The sequence below is a fragment of the Silene latifolia genome, unplaced genomic scaffold (assembly GCF_048544455.1).
Source record: "Silene latifolia isolate original U9 population unplaced genomic scaffold, ASM4854445v1 scaffold_20.1, whole genome shotgun sequence".
NCBI lineage: Eukaryota > Viridiplantae > Streptophyta > Magnoliopsida > Caryophyllales > Caryophyllaceae > Silene > Silene latifolia.
Window position 1 is genome coordinate 10,215,594 of NW_027413163.1, and position 18,149 is coordinate 10,233,742.

General features: G+C 35.1%; 2 protein-coding genes across 2 annotated transcripts; one reads left to right on the forward strand and one right to left on the reverse strand.

The window, feature by feature from the left end:
- The first annotated feature begins 624 nt into the window (after positions 1-624).
- LOC141638217 (RNA-binding NOB1-like protein) lies at positions 625-5,123 on the forward strand. The gene is made up of 5 exons (XM_074447630.1): positions 625-1,082; positions 2,102-3,185; positions 3,554-3,722; positions 4,543-4,659; positions 4,751-5,123. Exons 1-5 carry the CDS (start codon positions 758-760, stop codon positions 4,901-4,903), a joined length of 1,848 nt encoding a protein of 615 aa, XP_074303731.1. The 5' UTR covers positions 625-757; the 3' UTR covers positions 4,904-5,123.
- A 669-nt stretch (positions 5,124-5,792) lies between these two features.
- Positions 5,793-11,347, reverse strand: LOC141638419 (putative LRR receptor-like serine/threonine-protein kinase At1g63430). Its single transcript, XM_074447827.1, has 13 exons — positions 10,767-11,347; positions 10,324-10,462; positions 10,151-10,222; positions 9,900-10,043; positions 9,653-9,802; positions 8,661-8,777; positions 8,495-8,559; positions 8,135-8,392; positions 7,674-7,879; positions 7,459-7,591; positions 6,805-6,974; positions 6,508-6,723; positions 5,793-6,282 (listed from the first exon to the last, which is right to left on the reverse strand). The coding sequence occupies exons 1-13, from the start codon at positions 10,870-10,872 to the stop codon at positions 6,037-6,039; spliced, it is 2,022 nt and encodes a 673-aa protein (XP_074303928.1). The 5' UTR covers positions 10,873-11,347; the 3' UTR covers positions 5,793-6,036.
- Positions 11,348-18,149: the final 6,802 nt, after the last annotated feature.

The following is an 18,149-nucleotide window of genomic DNA, read 5'->3' on the forward strand; positions in this document are numbered from 1 at the left end:
AAACTACTCAATTTGAAAATAATCCGACAAACCATAACTCTAGTTCACCAAAAACACTTAAAATGACTAATTTGAAATCACACTTAATATTATTTACGTTGAAGAAAAGAATCATTCATCCATCTAAACTATAAATATATAATAATCCAAATTTTTTTTTTTTTTCTCTTAATCACTGCCCTGAATATGACCGAACTCACAACAGCCCGACTCATTTGACCCGAAAATGACCAAACCGACATACCCAAACAAATCCAAAACCCAAAATAATCCAACACGCGGAACTAACCCTTCGAACTGTCCCGACACGAATCGGCCTAACCCGAATCCGGCGATTCAATAAACCGAATATGACCCGACCTACAATAACCCGAATATGACCCGACCTACAATAATCCAAAATATACCTTTTTTCTCTCTAATCACTAACCCGAATATGACCCGACCTACAATAACCCGTCTCGCTTGGCCCAAAAATGACCAAACCGACCATACCCAAACAAAAACCCAAAATAATTCGACCCGAACTAACCCTTAGAACTGTCCCGACACAAATTGGCCTTAACCCAAATCCGACGATTCAATAAACCCGTTTGCATGGTCTGCTTGACAAGTTGACAACTTGACATGCTCCAGTAATTCACTTTCACAAACCCTCAAACCGTAAACCCAAAAATTAGGGTTTATCAGACAAACATCTCTCCATTCTCCAGTAAAGTAAAGCAACACATCATCCTCTTCCTCCAATCAATCAAAAATGGAACCCCAATCCGAAAACCCTAATCCCCAATCATGTTGGTCCAACATAGTGAAGCAAAACCCATCTAAACCTCCTATAAATCCATCATCAACAACCACAAAACTCCTCGAATCATGCAATTCTTCAAAGGGTATAGCTGTTGCAATTGTTGATGCAAATGCAATTATTCAAGGAGGAGAAAAACTTCATACTTTTGCTGATAAATTTGTGTCTGTTAATGAAGTTCTTAATGAAATTCGTGATCCTACTTCTCGTCATCGAATGTCTTTCCTCCCTTTTTCTATTCAAACCATGGAACCTTCACCCGAATCCCTTAAAAAAGGTTTTCATTTCTGCATTTTTTTGTTATTTTTTAGGTTAAATTAGGATTTTTAAGCTAGTATTATTTATTCTGAAGAAGAAATGTGTAATCTTTAGCTGAATCCCTTTAAAAAAAGGCCTGATTGTGTGTATGTTCTGTTTGATTTCTGCATTTTTTGTTGTTATGATTGATTTTAAGCTAGTATTTATGGTGGGTTTTTGTTATTTTAATGTTTTTGGCCTATTTTGTATGCATTTGATTGATAAATGTGGAGCTTTTTGTTGAATGTTGGTGTTTGGTAGTTTTAATGTCTGTCTAGTGTTTAGTTATATGCTTGAATATGGAAGCATTGAGGTGGAATTGTATGATTTAATGTGGAGGATAAACTCTAGTTCATTTGAGATACGGAACTGTGGGTATGGGTGTGGCTGGAGCTGGCAATAGGTGTTATGCAGCTTTTTTTTCAGGTCAGGTTAACCGGGGTCGTTTTCGAGTTGTGTTGGGTGAATATCATCCTGTTGGTCTTTTGGGTTTGGGTTGGGGTGGATCAGAGCATTGGGTCATTATTGGACGACCTATGTATTCATTTGAGATTACTAGTAGACATTTAATTGTGGATTTTCAAGTTTAGATAGATGATTTCATGTTTATGCTATCTCTTGGAGCATTTATTTTGCTCTTTAGTTAAAAGTTAAGTAGACTTCATTGGATCATTATTAAGCTAATTCATTGCCGGGTCATCTATCAGGCCGGGTTATTATTGAGTCACAATTTGACAGGTGGTCTCCAGTTGATCACTGTTTAAGTTTGGTTGAGACAGATCCTGGTTGTATTTGTCATCGATCAGCCTCGCTTCGGTTTAAGTTCACAAGATCTTAGGGTTCTATTAGTCTGGGTTTCACATGGTTTAGGTTGAATAAAGTTTTGTTAGCTCTACGCATGCCATCTTGATAACACTAATGTTGTATATATTTAGTCATTGTAAGTAAAAGATCACAGATTATGATTTGTTAACTGACAGTTTATATAATTTTGGACAGTTATCAGCTTTGCGAGGGCTACTGGTGATTTGCAGACTCTGTCCGATGTTGATCTTAAGCTCATTGCTCTTACATACACATTAGAGGCTCAATTTCATGGTACTACTCATCTTAGAGACAGCCCTCCCCCTGTCCATATGCTGAATGTGAGGAGGTTGCCGGAGAAGGATTTACCAGGCTGGGGTGACAATGTTCCCAACCTTGAGGAGTGGGAGGCTTTGGAAGGTCTTGCAGAGAGCGTCCCTAATTCTAATTCTAATTCTAGAATTCTTCCTTTAAAGGATCTGAACTTGAATACCCTTGCTGATGACCGTGCTAGTATGCATGATGGTTCTATTGGCAACAATAGCGAGATTTCCGTGGATCATAATGATCTTGATGAGACTAGAAGGCACAAGAGGTATCAATCGAAAAAGAGAGAGGTGAAAATTGATGGTAAAAAGATGGTGGCAGATGGGATTGATGCATCTCAAGGACAATGCGATGATGATGCCGGTGAATTTCGGCCTGCTGTCAGTCGAAGCACCCATAGAAGATTTCTTAGAAGGCAGGCTCGCCGTGAAATTTCTGAGGCATCAATGAAAGACGATGGTGATCAGTATAACAGTGAGATTGCAGAAGGAGAAGTTATCATGGAGGCTGAGTGTATTAATCGTGCCTTGGAGGATATGCATCTTTCTCAGGAGGTGCCTGTTGAGAAGAGCAACATTGTTCAGGCAACAGGAAGTGAAGAGATCTCATCAATTTTGGAACAAATGAGACTTGAAGAAGATGTGTTGATGGCTAATGAAAAACATGACGAGCTTACTAATTCTGACACCCAAGGCGTTGAAGTACATTCAGGGATTGATGAAGATAATAATGAATTGGGGAATGGTACTAAAGAATTAGATCATTTAGAGAATGGAAGTGTTGATACCTCATATGCGGAGGATGATGGAAGTGAACAGAGTTGGATGCTGAGATCATTATCTGATTCAAGCGTTGCTTGTGTCACTGGCGATTTCGCTATGCAAAATGTTATCCTACAGATGGGTCTACGTTTGCTGGCTCCAGGAGGAATGCAGATACGTGAGTTACACAGGTAATACTGCCAATTTACATTCTACAATGTTGTTTCCTATTGTAAGTTTTCTAAAGTTCGTGATTAGTCTCTTTTTCAAGATAAACAAGTCTTTCTCCTGTGGCTCTGAAAGTTCCCATGGAACTTAGTAGTTGTTAATTACCATGTTACTCCAACTCTTCAAATTATATCGCGTATGCGTGATACTTAAACACTTAGACATGATTTTTCTTTGGTATAAAATAACCGAGCTAGACATTTGGATATGCACTCGTGTTAGATATTTCTAACCGAGTCTCAGGAACATAAACTTTATTGTATTAGTATCTTTTTATTCTCAAGCTTGTTGTTTGGGTACAAGTTTTCCCTGATTCTGTTTACTTAAATAGGTGGGTACTCAAATGTCATGCTTGCCATCATGTAACTGCTGAAGTTGGTCGGATATTTTGTCCGAGGTGTGGCAATGGTGGTACCTTAAGGAAGGTCTCTGCTACAGTGGGTGAGAATGGGGTCGTACTTGCAGGTCGTAGGCCAAGAATTTCATTACGAGGCACAAAGGTACATTGAGTTTTGATTGAGCTTTCTCTCAAGTCTCAAAATCTACTTTCGTTGCTGTATTCATTTCTTCTTTAGCTCTCTTTGAAGAATATATTTGTCCCAGTAATATAAATTACAATATTACTAACTATTATCTGTAGTCAATCATGCATTCTGAATAAAGACATGTTCAAAGGCGAGGCTAGTCACAACTAGGGATGACTGTGGTTTCAGATTTAAATCCATGAGGTCTAACCTAAATCAAGATTCAGCCCAAATCTGTATGGGCCACAATGTTCAGACCCAGATCGGGACCCATTAGTGAACAGTCCAATGATCAGTGAAATTTTGCCTATTTTTGTCTGCAGTGGGTCTTGCTTCAGACCATTGCTTTTGGTCTGAAATAAGACGTACAACATGTTATCATTTGACAGTAAAATGTTTGTATTTTTCTGATAACATGTTACCATTATTTTTCCCACTATTTTCAGGGTAAAAAGTGACACCTCTAGTGGTAACATTTTGTAGATTCAGTGCTTACATTTTCTTAAAAAATGGCAACATTTTGTCGGTCTTATTTCAGACGGGAAAAGTGCCCGTCTGAAATAAGATTTTGCGTTTTGTCTGTGGATCTCATCTAGATCCAATTTCCAAAAATATCGCATATTTTATCTTCTATCGGTTCATAATAAATACAGTTCTTTCAAGATATATTTTCTTGACTTTTCACCTTGCAATAGCAAGGTGATGTTTTGTGCTATTGCCGACAATATGTGAAGCATTAATTTTAAAAAAAAAACACGCTTGTGTTCTTGCTAACACGACTAATTGTCGAGTACAGTTTTCACTGCCTTTGCCCCAAGGCGGAAGAGATGCTATGTCTAAGAACCCCATTTTACGCGAAGATCAGATACCAAAGAAGTACCTCAATCAGAAGACTAAGAAGAAATCTAATAAGGTGAGTCTTTAGTTTAACATCATTGAATTTTACTGCTTCTGTTGTTTTTTCTGAAGATAATTATATTAACTGTTTTTCATGAAAATACTAGGATGATGATGATCATTTCTTCGCAAGCAGCAACATCTTCACTCACCACACCGATAAGAAAAACTCGAACAGGCCACCAGTCAGAGAAGCCCTTGCTGTTTTCAGTGGGAAAAGAAATCCCAATGACAACCATTACTCTCGCTCAAAGCATTGAGGTTGTGTGTTGCCTTGAAATTTTGTCAGATATCTATATTTTTTTCCTGTCCATGACGGTGTAATCTATGCACGTTTCTTGTCTAGACTGTTGATTTTGATTTTGTGATACAATGACTAGACTTTTGATCATGTATTTCGTATGGGCTCGATTCAATTTTTGTGAATCATACAGAAGTTCTGTTCCGTAGATCTAAATGTTACATTTTAGTTATGCACAATATTTGTTTGCAGTTAGTTCTGGGTATATAAAAGCCGGTTAGCAGCCTCAGCACATCTAGGCATGCCTATGCCTCATGTTAACTGTCCGTCTTGGTCAAATTCTACTTTCCACATCTCTTTTTCCGTTGATACCTAATTCAGTTTAGACCTAGTATACAGGTCAAGCATTGGCTGATCGGTTCAATATAGATCATTTCGTGTATATTCTGTGCTTGATATTTGATAATAGCCGTCTTAGTCAAATTCTGCTATTCGCCGATCTTTTCCATTGACGCCTAATTCCTGCTAGACCTGGCATACAGGTCAGGCGTAGGTTGATCGATGCAAAATAGATTATTTAGGGTACCAGTAGAGGATCATTTTCAGGTTGGGGTTATGCTTAGGTCTTTCCAAGTCCCCTGTTTCAACCGGTTCATCAAGGCCTTTATATGTCACGTTGATTTAACTGGAGTGTAGTTTTATTTTTCGCCATTTTGGATGGAGTTGCTATCAGGATAGTTATCAAGTTCTACTAAGCCAGGTTATTGTGTTGATCAGTTCGGACGTATCAGTAACTAATACTACACTACTATGTTTACTGTTTAGATTCGGTAACTATTCATCACATAGGGATAAAAAAGATTGTATTTTCTTGTTAGAAAAAAGACAAGGGAAACTCAAATCAGTGATTACAACGAAAATGTGCACTTATAAAGTGAGCACAAAATTCTTCATTTAACTGCAAACAGCGGTAACTCCTATAGTACAATGAGAGAAGCACTCTTTCCATCTGCTGAACTTTCTATATTTTGTCCAAAGTGGTAAGCGGAAAACCTTTACATATCTTCACCGACAAGAACACGCAAAAAAAAGAAGAAAAAAAGGGTATCAGAACTATATAGAAGTTGATTTACACTATGTTAGCTTCAAATGTTACGTAGAGAGAGCTAGTTCTGCCCATGCCAAAGAAGACGATCTGAGCTCAGACGACATCGAGAGATCAATGTTAGTTTCTAGCAATGTGCACAATTCAGGCATTGATGGCCTCTTGTGAGGATCAGCAACAAGGCATTGACTTGCTGCCTCGCAAACAACTTTAAGGTCCTCCCGTTCAAAATGCTTCAATTGTGGATCTACTATTCGAGGCATCTCATCTGGTACCTGAATGAATTCCTTAGCCTGAAACCACAAACCATGAAAGTTCAATAGAAGGCAAATGATCTCCTACTTGATACTCCATAAGATACAGGGAGGTCTCCGATGATCTCAGAGACCTAACTTTAATTTACTTATGCTTTGAATTTTGTCTAAGTAGTCATTTAGTAGGCTATAAGGACAACTACTCAATGATTGTATCTGCTAGGATAGCTAGTCTCGAAGAACCAAAATGGTGAAGCGACATACCCACTCGACTAAGCTTCCAGTGTCTTTACAGAAGGGTGGCCTGCCACTGACTATCTCCAGCAGAAGAACTCCAAATGCATAAACATTGCCATTTATGTCAAGATGACGTGCCTCGATCGAATTTGGAAGGACACAAATAGCACCATTGCTATCAATGGCACATGAGTTTTTCTCTGATCTTGCTAGAATTGTCTTCCAGCTTTCAAAATCAATCAACTGAAGAAAACTCGAGTAATTAGACCACCAACAAAATCAATCAGAAGAAAAACCTAAATATAATTCAGATTCAATGCATACCTTGGGGGAATAATCTTCATTAAGATATACTGCATTAGAATTGAGCTCGGACATTGTAAACGGAGGGTCAAGCTCTGTCTGAAGATACTTCAATCCACGGGCAATTCCAATTATGATTTTCATACGTCGTCTCCACGATAGCTGGCTTCCTTCTCCATCTGCAAACATGGCTGCAATTTCTTGCACTTGAGTAGTGTGTTTTGCACATTATTCAATTTGTTTATTCATTTAATTAGATAAGGAGTTTATTAAAGGCTTTGGAAACCGATGTAATTCTAGGGTCACATTATTTTTTTTTTTTCATCTTGGGTCATTCGGAAACAGCCTCTTTGTGTTTCTAACACAAGGGTAAGGCTCCGTACATCCGACCCCCCTTACCCCGCAATTTGCGGGAGCCATTGAGGCACTGGGGTAATGTTGTTGTTGTTAAGCGAAGTAGGACTCTTTACTTGAAATTTGCGACACAATTTTCATCATGGATCATCTTGAAATAGTCTCTTTGTGCTACTGGAGCACATGAAGCATTGGTACCATTAGTTTAGTTAATAATTACTCTTTATTCATCAAATATTTATGGTTCAGGTATTAAAACTTTGATCGAATAAAGTGAATGAGAAGTTTAAACCAAGCAAGAGGGAGTATAATTTTACTTACAATGCAAATGTTCGTACAATGTTCCGTTAGAAGCATATTCAAAAACTAGCATCCTTGAAAAGGGAGGCGCCTCTCGACAGTAACCCAACAGTTTAGCAGCATTCTCGTGATTTAATCTTGCTAAATCAGCCACCTAAAGCATGAGCCAGATAAACATAAAGCACAGGCGCACAGCTATTAGTAAAGAAAAAGAAGTAATAAGAATAAAGCAATACCTCTCTCTGAAAATATAGCTCATGATAGCCAGTCCATTGCTCTTCTTTGATACAAAATGATATCACTGCAATCTCAGATCCACCTTTCATGGTGCCTTTGTAAATCATACTATCCGAAGACGTTCCAATGATATTACTAAAATCTTCGCATGCCACTTCTAGCTCTTGTCTGCTGAATCTTACTATGTCTCTCAACAACTGAGAATCTGTTTAATAGGGAGTTCACAAGTTTTAGGGACGGTCCATAGTAACATGTGACATCAAACTAATTAACTAAAGAATCTACCCATATACTCATTGACCCGGAAAAATTAACAAAAGGGAAAATAAATGAATGAATAACAAGTTCATTGTATGGGTCAGGCTCGTGAAAATTTTCCATGAGACAGTCTCATACAAATATTTGTACATCGACAAATGCTTGATCAGCATTAGCCAAAAATAAACAGCAAAAATAGTACCTATATAAACTGCCAAACGATCCTTGTCACTTCCTGATTTCTTCCAAGGAATAATAACAGATGATTTACTGTTGCATCTTTTAAGCGCGGTTACTAGTGCTGTAATAAACAGCACACCGACCATGGTTCCAGTCACGATTTCTACAGCTAAAAGCCACGCGGGTTTTGATGTACTTGAATGCTTGGCTTCGTTATCTGGAGGCTTATGCTTTGTGTTAGCACTGGGGTTTGGATGAGTTTTGGCAGGTACGGCAGCTCCTGTAATCAGTAACACAAGGAAGTGTCAGAAATAAATGATTCATAGAATAAAATAAAACAAAGAAAGTAATAGTATAAATAAAAGTTGTATTAGTGGCATACCACACTGCACACCGCTGCGCTGTTTAGGATCCTTGTCCTGAAGGCAGTTCCCTTGAAAACTTGATCTACAAATAACAATACATTAATGAAAAACAGTAATCTTCACAAAGGAGTAACATGGCATAAGGTATGACTAAGGATGAGAAAGATATCAATCTATCATTACCTTGGTAGATATTGCAAGCATTTTGGGATGCTACCAATAAAAAAATTGTACGAGAAATCAGCAACTTTCAATTGAGGTGAGCGACAAAAGCCTGTAGCATTCCCGTTGCCTGCAAACCTAAAAAACCCAAACAAAGATAAGCAATCTGACCAAAATCACGCCTGAATATGAGTGCACCTTGCAAAATATTAGCAAAAGAGCGAGGCTAATGCCAAAAGTTGAGCATTGCAATAGCAAGAATCTTGTCAAAAGTAAACTATAATAACTTCACGAAATAAATACTCGTAGGTGTTTTATGGGCTAGGCTAGAGTCTAGTTTTGTTAACATGGCCTCACAGAGTAGCGGAGAATGTCTCATGTTTCAATGTTTGGGTTAGTCAATATTTGGACCATATCATCCGTATCAGGGCAGAGAGCGTACGCAAACTACATTGCCAGATATATCTGAAACTTTCTCTGAACAGAAACAACACTGACACGGTGTAAACCAATTTGTTTGCCAGGACTGATTTCTAAGATAAATTGGTCACACAACCCAAGCTCAACCAAACAGGCCTCCACAGGATTGCAAAACTAATTTAAGCGAGGCTTATATGAACATTTGTCCAAATAACTTTAGCACGAACTGTTCTCAGAATCTATGAATTACTTGTGCGGTGAACATTGAACAGTACTATCTTGCTTACAATCCCACAACAACCAATCAGCAAGGGCCTTTTCTTCTGTTTCATTAGTCCTTGCCCGCGGGAATCAGTAAATGTGAGATACCAAAAGCTAGACCATTCATCCAAAGTCAACATTGTTTGACCACTAAAGTCAAACGGTAATACTGTAAATGCAATGGAGGGAGTAATCCACTGTAGTTCAGCAACCATAAAGATTTGTCGAGCCAAAATGAGAAACTTTTCAGAACAGCCTTTTAATTTAGTTTTTTTTTGTAACAGGAGCGCTGAAACACCAGAAGCTAAAACTTCTACAGAAGAGATGCTTACATTCCGTGATTATTCGAAGTAAAGCTTGCATTGGAAGCACCGGGTAAAATTCCTTGGAGTTTATTTCTATCCAAGTGAAGCTCCTGAAGATTCTTCAACTCGCTAAGCTCATGAGGTACAATTCCAGTCAACCCATTGGACTGAAGGTTACTGCAATCGAAAGAGCAACAGTAAAGGACTGACCGCAGACAAACAAACTAAAAGACAGAAATATGAACATGCACAATGACGGCATTATTTTCCATACATTTTCAAAATGCTAGTCAAATTTCCAATCTCACGAGGAATCGGTCCAGCTAACTGATTGTCTCCAAGATCCAACACTTGAAGGCTTCCCAATAGGCCAATTTCTTTAGGAATAGTCCCAATCAAATCATTCCCATGAAGAATTCTGTTGAATAACCAAACAATTATATCAACATCAACCCTACTATTACCAATTCACCACACAGTTTCACACAAATGACTAAAAAATATGAAGGTACTCCTATAACATACAGTTGTTGCAATTTCGTGAGGAGACCCAATTCAGGAGCAAGAAATCCTTTCAAAGATAACCCGGAAATGTTCCTGAAAACAGAATTAACTTCACTAATTACTTTTTTATGCAAAACTTAAATGATTATTAATTACAAAACAGGTAAATAAGCAGTAAAGATCATTTAACTTACAGTTTAGTAACATGATCCCTAGCAATTGAACAAGAAATCCCAGACCATTCACATGGAGTTGGATCCAAACCATTCCAATCAGCCAAAACTAGATATGGGTCTTCATATATAGCTTCTTTGAATGCAGTAAGAGCCCAAACTAATCACCAAATTTCACATTTTTTGCATCAGGGTAAACTTACAAATTCAAAACATAACCAATATGCAAAAAGATCAAATCTTTCCTATAATAAACTCAAGTGGGCAGTAACAATTTACTCGTCCGCTCCGTCTCAATCATTTGTTTACCTTTTCTATCCGTAACATAAACAATAAGCAAAAAGATCCAGTCTTTCCTACTATAAACTTAATTCAGCACTAACTATTTATATCTAAGAACAAAGATTACTAAAAATATAACCAAATATAATAAAACAAACCAAGATCTAACAGAAGTTACATACCTTCAGTTGATACAAAAGCGTCACAAGTGACAGTAAAAAATCCAAAAATGGTAAATTGAAGTAAAACCCAATTTAAAACTCCCATTTTCTTGGCTTTTACATCCATTGGTTCCTTCAAAATTTACTTGGTTTCACATGAAATCCACCAATCATACGAACTCATCCACACAAAACAAATTTCAAATATCCAAGAAAACTAAAGAATGTTATAAAAATGACAAATTTCACTAACTTGGAGAAGTGGGATTTTCAAGAAAACAAAAAATGGAGAAGCACTTAGTTCAATGTGCAACAAATTTTTAAAAAAATAAAGAAATAAAGTGAGAAAAAATGTGAAAAAGTCGAAGTAAAGTAGTTATTATTAGGGTAACAATAAAAAGAAAAAGGGTAAACTTAGATTGAAAGGGAGGTTATGGTAATTGCAAGTTCGCTAGTAGTAGTAGTTGTTGTTGAAAATTTATGAGAGAAAATGAGAGGAAGATGAAGAGGAAGGTCACACAATGGTGTGTGTATGTGAGTATGTCTACCAAAAAAGCATGTTTTTTTGAGACAACTTACATTAAATTTAATGTTTTATGTATAATGTATATTCCGTATTAATTAATGTATGTAGTGTACTTTGTAACAAAATATGGATGGATTGACTCATTTGTTTATTTATTAAGATTAATTAAGAATTAAATTGATGAGTTTTTGAGTTAGAAAAAAGAGAGTGGAGAAAAGAAAAAGTAAAGAAGTTAAGTGATGGGCCAAAGATTTCAAAGAATGTTTTGGATGATGATGTTAAAGCAACTTCCGCGTTTGCTTTGCTTTTTTTTTTTTTTTTTTTTTCATTTTTTTGGTTATTGGTCAAATACAATTTTAAAATACTCCTCACTTTAATCCTATTTTCTCTACATTTGTTTTCGAGTTGAAGCTACTAAACTTTGACTGTAAATTTTGACTGTAAATATATTGAAGAATGATAATTTTAGGAAGATTTTACGTCCTTTCAATTTTCTAAGTTATATAATTGTCGTTTTGAAATTTTATCGCTACTAAAATACACGGAAATTACGACAACTGAAACCGTCGCATTTTCAACAAAATCGTCGTAAAAAACTTTTTACGACAGCTAAAACAGTACCATTTTCAATAAAATCATAGCAAAAATCAACTTATGACGGCTTTACCGTCATATACTGATATACACACTATCGCAAAAATTAACAAATATGTTATACCCCTAAATTGTATATATTAGTCAATAAAATAATCTTAATGATTGCCTTCGCTAACTTAGACTGTTAATTGATATATTAAATCGACGCTTAACCGTTCCAGTTACCCATTTAACTCACTCATTTAGCCAATAGCCCTGAATTACTCAATAGCCCTGAATTACTTATTACTTACTAGTTTTACACCCGTGCAAAAAAATGCACGGGTCGTAACAACAGATGTTAAGTGTTCAATATCGTAATAATATAAATTGTCCATAGAGACGGTATTGAATTTAATCGGGATTCTTATTCATTATTGTAACCACATATAATGAATTGAGCTTCTTTATTCAAATGTTAAATTCAAATTACGTTATTGAAATTGTAAATATGATATTGTAGATGCTTGATTACTAAATAAATGTTTTTGTCTCATAATAATGCTTTGTAAGACTTCTGTTTTTTTTTTTAAGATAAGAAAATTAGTGCTGGTACTTTTTTATAATCATTAAAATCTTTACCATGTGTATTTTTTTTAACATTATAATTATATGAATCTTTTTCAAATTTTGCTAAATTTTGTATATTTCTTAACATTATGAATTATATAATTATATGAATGTGCTTTAATTCTTATGAGACTTGCATTTTTTTTTGTATAGAAATGTTATTTGGGTACTTATCAATAAGAAACCAGTACAAATAATTTGTAATTTTATTCATTTTGTATTTTTTTTTAATTGTTTTCGTTCAGATGTATTCCTAACATTTTAGGAAAATATATATGTATAATATGTATATGTAATTATAAAAAAAGTTAAAACTAAAATTAAAATATCGTAAACTCAGTAGTTTGAAAAGGAGTAAAATAAAAGCAAATCAAATGAAATATAGGAGAGAGGGTAATTAAATGTGTAGGATGAACATGTGGGGTCATACCTTAATTTTTTTTTTCTTTTTAATCCTTAAAAACCATGTACCAATAGGAGAGCTTTATTGGCTTCAGCTTTTATAGATAAAGGATTAACCAACTCTATAATATATGAACCTACCTAGCAAGTAGCAATCCATGAAATTTTCATTATCGTTTCATGATTCATGTTTCATGATTCATAATATAGAGGTTTTTAATAGTAGTTTGTGCTTACTATATGTAATTTTTAATACCTCTTATAAAGGATGGTATCACAACATTAATGAGTATGAATGAAGGTCAAATGATGATTGTTTGAGGAGAAAGAGAGATAAGAGCAAGTCCAATGGTAAGCGGATACTTTCTAACTTGACAAATCCACATCATATACTAAGCTACAATTATTTATGGAACTAATTTTTCTATTGGTTGTTTTGTATAATGGGCCAATTTAAGCAACTAGCTTAATAAAGCTAGTTGCTTTAGGCAAGCCATCCTAGAAGGTCTTCTCCAATGGTGTATCAACTAGCTTACAATTTTAAGAAATTGCTAGCAAGTCCCTAAGCTACACCATTGGACTTGCTATAATGAGAGTTGGATAAGGTAGTGATGGAGAACCAGTAAAATATTTAAGGGTATAGTATATTATATAAAAAAGGCAGACGTACAACTTTGAAAATCCGAAAATTTAATTTCGCTAATTACTAATATATAAAACTAAAATATTTACCGTTATTATCAAACCATCTTTTATAAAATATTATTTTTTAACCAAAAATAGTTATATTTACATATCGCAAAATATGGTTGAGGTTCTGTCTTAAAAGAGTGTGAGAAAGAAAATGGGAAGAAAATAAAATAAAGAGTAAATTAATAACATATACCTAGTATAATTCACTTTTTCAAATCTTATACCTAAGATAAATTTTTTTTTTTCAAAACTTATACCACAAATCCTATTTTTTTTCCAAACTTGATACCAGATCTTAAAAAATGATCTAAATTGACAGTTATACTCTTACTAATTAACTCATATCCACCATTTTCCCACAATTTCAATCTTTAACCTCTCCCATACACCACACATCCCACCACTGTAATACTCCGTATTTATAAGTCTCTGGTTACTCTATTGAGTAGGCCTTACTCTGTCGAGTAAGGGTGAGTTGCGTTTTAAAATAGTTTCTGACCTGTTGGGTACTCGATCGAGTAACTATGATACTCGATCGAGTAAGGGGGTACTCGATCGAGTACCTTAGCTACTCGATCGAGTAGCTAGGTTCTGACGGGGAGTTATTTCTCGGGTTTTGTTAATTATGCGATTAAGGTATATAATCTTTTCCGTCATTGTTCTAAACACTTTTTCAAAACCTAATTTACTGTTAAGAGAGAAAGCAAAGTACGTTTATCACCTTAATCGCATTGTTAGCAAATCCCGGAGTTTAGAAGGTCGGATTTCATCGTTCTTTATACCGTTGTGATCTTTGCGTCAAGGGTAAGACCTATATACCATTTTTATAATGTTTCTTTAAAGTTGGTTAAACCCTAATTTGAGAATTGGGGGTTTTGTAGTGTGTTATGCTTGGTAGTGATATATATGTTTGTATGTTAGGAGGAGGATTCGTAGAGGAAGCCTTTTGATATTAGTTGTGAGATCGTCTGATTATTGTGCTTTCCAGGTAGGGTTTCCCTACTGTATTAGTTACATAATGTGTGGTGATTGTGCTGTAATTAGTGCTTGTTGTTTGGTTTCGTGACGGTTGTTGATTGATTGTTGTTGATGGATGTGACTGTTTGTCTCTGGTTCTCGAGATGCGTTCTCGGCTGAGTGGAGTCACTTGCGGGAGTGGCTTCACGCCCTAGTTTCGCCCTCTGTGGAACCCGCCACGGGAGGGGATGTGCACATTAATGGGACAGGGTTATCGCTCGGTATGATGAGCGGGGCTTAGGTGGGAACGGCTGCGGTCCCCCACGCGGGTAATGGGTCCAAAGAGAAAATCGGTGACGGAGATGGAGTGGAGTGGATGATTGTGTATGATTGTATGAGTTGTATTGTTTTTGTTCGAGTTGGTTATATGATTTATGTAAATAGTCGACCCCAATTATTGTTTTAAAACTGCGGTGATCCATTCGGGGATGGTGAGCGGATATTGGAGGTATGAGATGAGTCTTTGGGATAGTGGGATGTGCCACGATATGATGATAGAAGTCTTCCGCTGTAGCTTAGTAGTTTCATGACATTTTAGTTAGATCAGTAAACAGTCAGTTTGAGAACATGTATTTGTACTTTTGGTTTTGGTTTTGAGATTGTAACCTTTCACTAAGTATTTCTATTTAAACGTTGTTTCTCTATTGTTTATTTGATTATCATTGCCTCGGGTAACCGAGATGGTAACATCCTTATACCTGGGTGGTCCTGGTAAGGCACTTGGAGTATGAGGGTGTTACAACCACTCCACCATCACGGCCCACCTCCTCCTTATTCCGGCACCACCACCGATTTCAAGCTGCCAGCTAAAGTCCGCAAGTGCCCTCCCACCGACATGCCATACCACCCCCATTAAAGACCTACAACTAATCACAACCTCCCCAATCCACAACACCCATTTACACCATAAAACCAAACTCACAACCCCGTCAAAGACTACTAACCTGAAAACTTAACACCACTACCCACTCTAATAAAACATTGCTCCGTGACCGAAACCTCGTTCCTCACTCACAAAAATATTGGATCTGGTATTTATTATTGTATGGGACGAATTTTTGGTATTAGGGGAAGGTTTGATGGGATAATAATTGACGCTGCGAGGAACACCATTGAGAGGTCATGAGGGTGAGGGGCGCCGCGCGAATGACACTTGTGGTGACAGTCCGACACCGGTGGTGACTTGGTGCCGGCAGATTGGAGATGGATGATGGTGATAGGGTGTTTGTGGTGGATTTGGGGGTGAATGGATGAATGTGGTGGACAAAAGGATGGGGTTGGTAAGTAGTAAGGCCGTAAGGGTAAAATGGTCATTTTGTAATATTTGGTATTGAGTATGAAAGAAACAAGGATTTTTGGTATAAGTTTTGAAATAAAATTATCGTAGGTGCAAAATTTGAAAAAGTGTGTTATAATAGGTATAAGTTATTAATTTACCCTAAAATAAATGGAGGGAGTGCATTAGAGCATCTTTAATGATAAGCTACATTATATTGTAGTTTGACATGTCACATAGTTATCTTCAGCAATATTTTTCTCAAGCTACATGTTCTCCCAATGTTAAGCTACTATACCTTGTAGTTTGAATAGGCTCACTTCACATTAATTGACCTATAAAAACCAAGCAACAAAAATCAAGCATGTAGCTTGGTAGAGCAGATGTAGCTTTCAAGCGGGTCATAATTTTCCATCTCCAATGGTGAGCAACCTGCTTGCAATTTTTAGGTCCTTTTTTATAACCATTGGAGATGCTCTTATTTGTAAACAACTTTTTTGGATTCAATTAAAAATAACTCCAATGATTGCATTTAAGGACCTGCTTGTAAATATTGTAAATTATCAAGCAGTATGCTCATCATTAAAGTACAAAAGTACGTTTTCGCTTGCAAGCAGATATAGTTTTGTCAAGCTAAGTAGCTTGACTTTTAAAAGGAACAAAATAAGCAATAAAAAAATAAAAACATATTTTATATTACAATATTTATTTGTAATACCATCATAAGATTCTATACCATGAATAAATCATAGGATTATGATTAGTTAATTTTTTTTAATGTAACCAAAGAATCGTAGAATAAAATTGGTATTATGATAATGAATATTACTTATCATACGAAAACAATAAATGTCCTCCATTCAAAGACGAAACCACTACGATGTCACAACTCACAACTGATCATTATCTTATATATATATATAAAATTGGGTTGAAACGCTGTGGATGCGCTACGTGTCCTATGCAGCCTTAATGACAAGCATTAGTTACAGCTAATCATTTAATACGAGCATAATAAATGTTGTATAAATCTCAGCAAAATATTAATTATAGTTTAATAAATTTAGTAGAAAAATATTTTGACAAAAAATTTAAAATGTAAATAATTACGTTCAGTGCGAAAAATGATTTCAATTGAGTATAATTTTGATTAAATATTTTGATATTTTACATTTACGTAAAAAATATTTTGGAAAAGTTATAAAACTTAGACCATTAAATCCGGTAAGAAAAATATATTTGGGAGAGTCATTGTATTTATTAAAAATAAAACTTAAGGAAAACTACTACCGTAAGAGATAAGTTCTCATAGTGTGAGAATGAAAAAAAAATATATTACGAGAAATTGAATGCATGTGAGATTTTGATAGGTTTAAATAGTGTGATAAGGAGTATGTATGTACACAGTAACACATTGATCGCAAGTACATTTAAATAATCAAAACAAAAGTAATGAGTATTAATTAATATAGTATTATAAATGACATGAAAAAGTAGAAAACACGTTATATTTTTCTTTAATATCTTCAATTAAATATGTATGCGTCAAGTATAAAATATTGATTATGAGTAACTAAATATTACTTTTAGTTAAATATTTTATATGTTATCTTTTAAATATTTTGAAGTTAACCCTCAAAAAAACAATTGAGAAAGTTCAACCTATTTTATTTACAGGTGATTTATTAAACATCATTGTAGAAAAATAATATAATTGATAGTTATTTAAAAAACAAAAGGTGTAAATTTCTTATAGATATATTTGACACGTAGCACTTGCAACACACAATGCAAATAATTGAATAAGTTGAGTTTGGACGCTATATGTTTGATACATAAATATCACACATTATACATAAAATATATAAATTACATAAAATTATATTCACATCATTTTGAACAAATATTAACTGATTCGGGACATAATGTATCGTTAAATAATATAATGTGAGAACTCAATGTTCATCGTTGTATTATTCGAATAAATTTTGCTTTAATTAATATGATATTAAATAAGTAACAAATTTATTTATAAAACGTTTATCATGCATAATTAATTATCACTTATTAGTTTTAATAATTAAAATTGTACAAAAATTAAATTTGAGAAAAATGAATTTATTTTTATTTCTAAGTAAAAATATTAAAGATCATATATGAATTATATTATTTTTTTTCAATTAAAATAATAAAATTTTAAATCAGGCCGCGCGAAGCGCGGGATACTACCTAGTATCACACAAATTTAAGGCAAATTCTCATTTCATACAAGTGGTATCCGTTT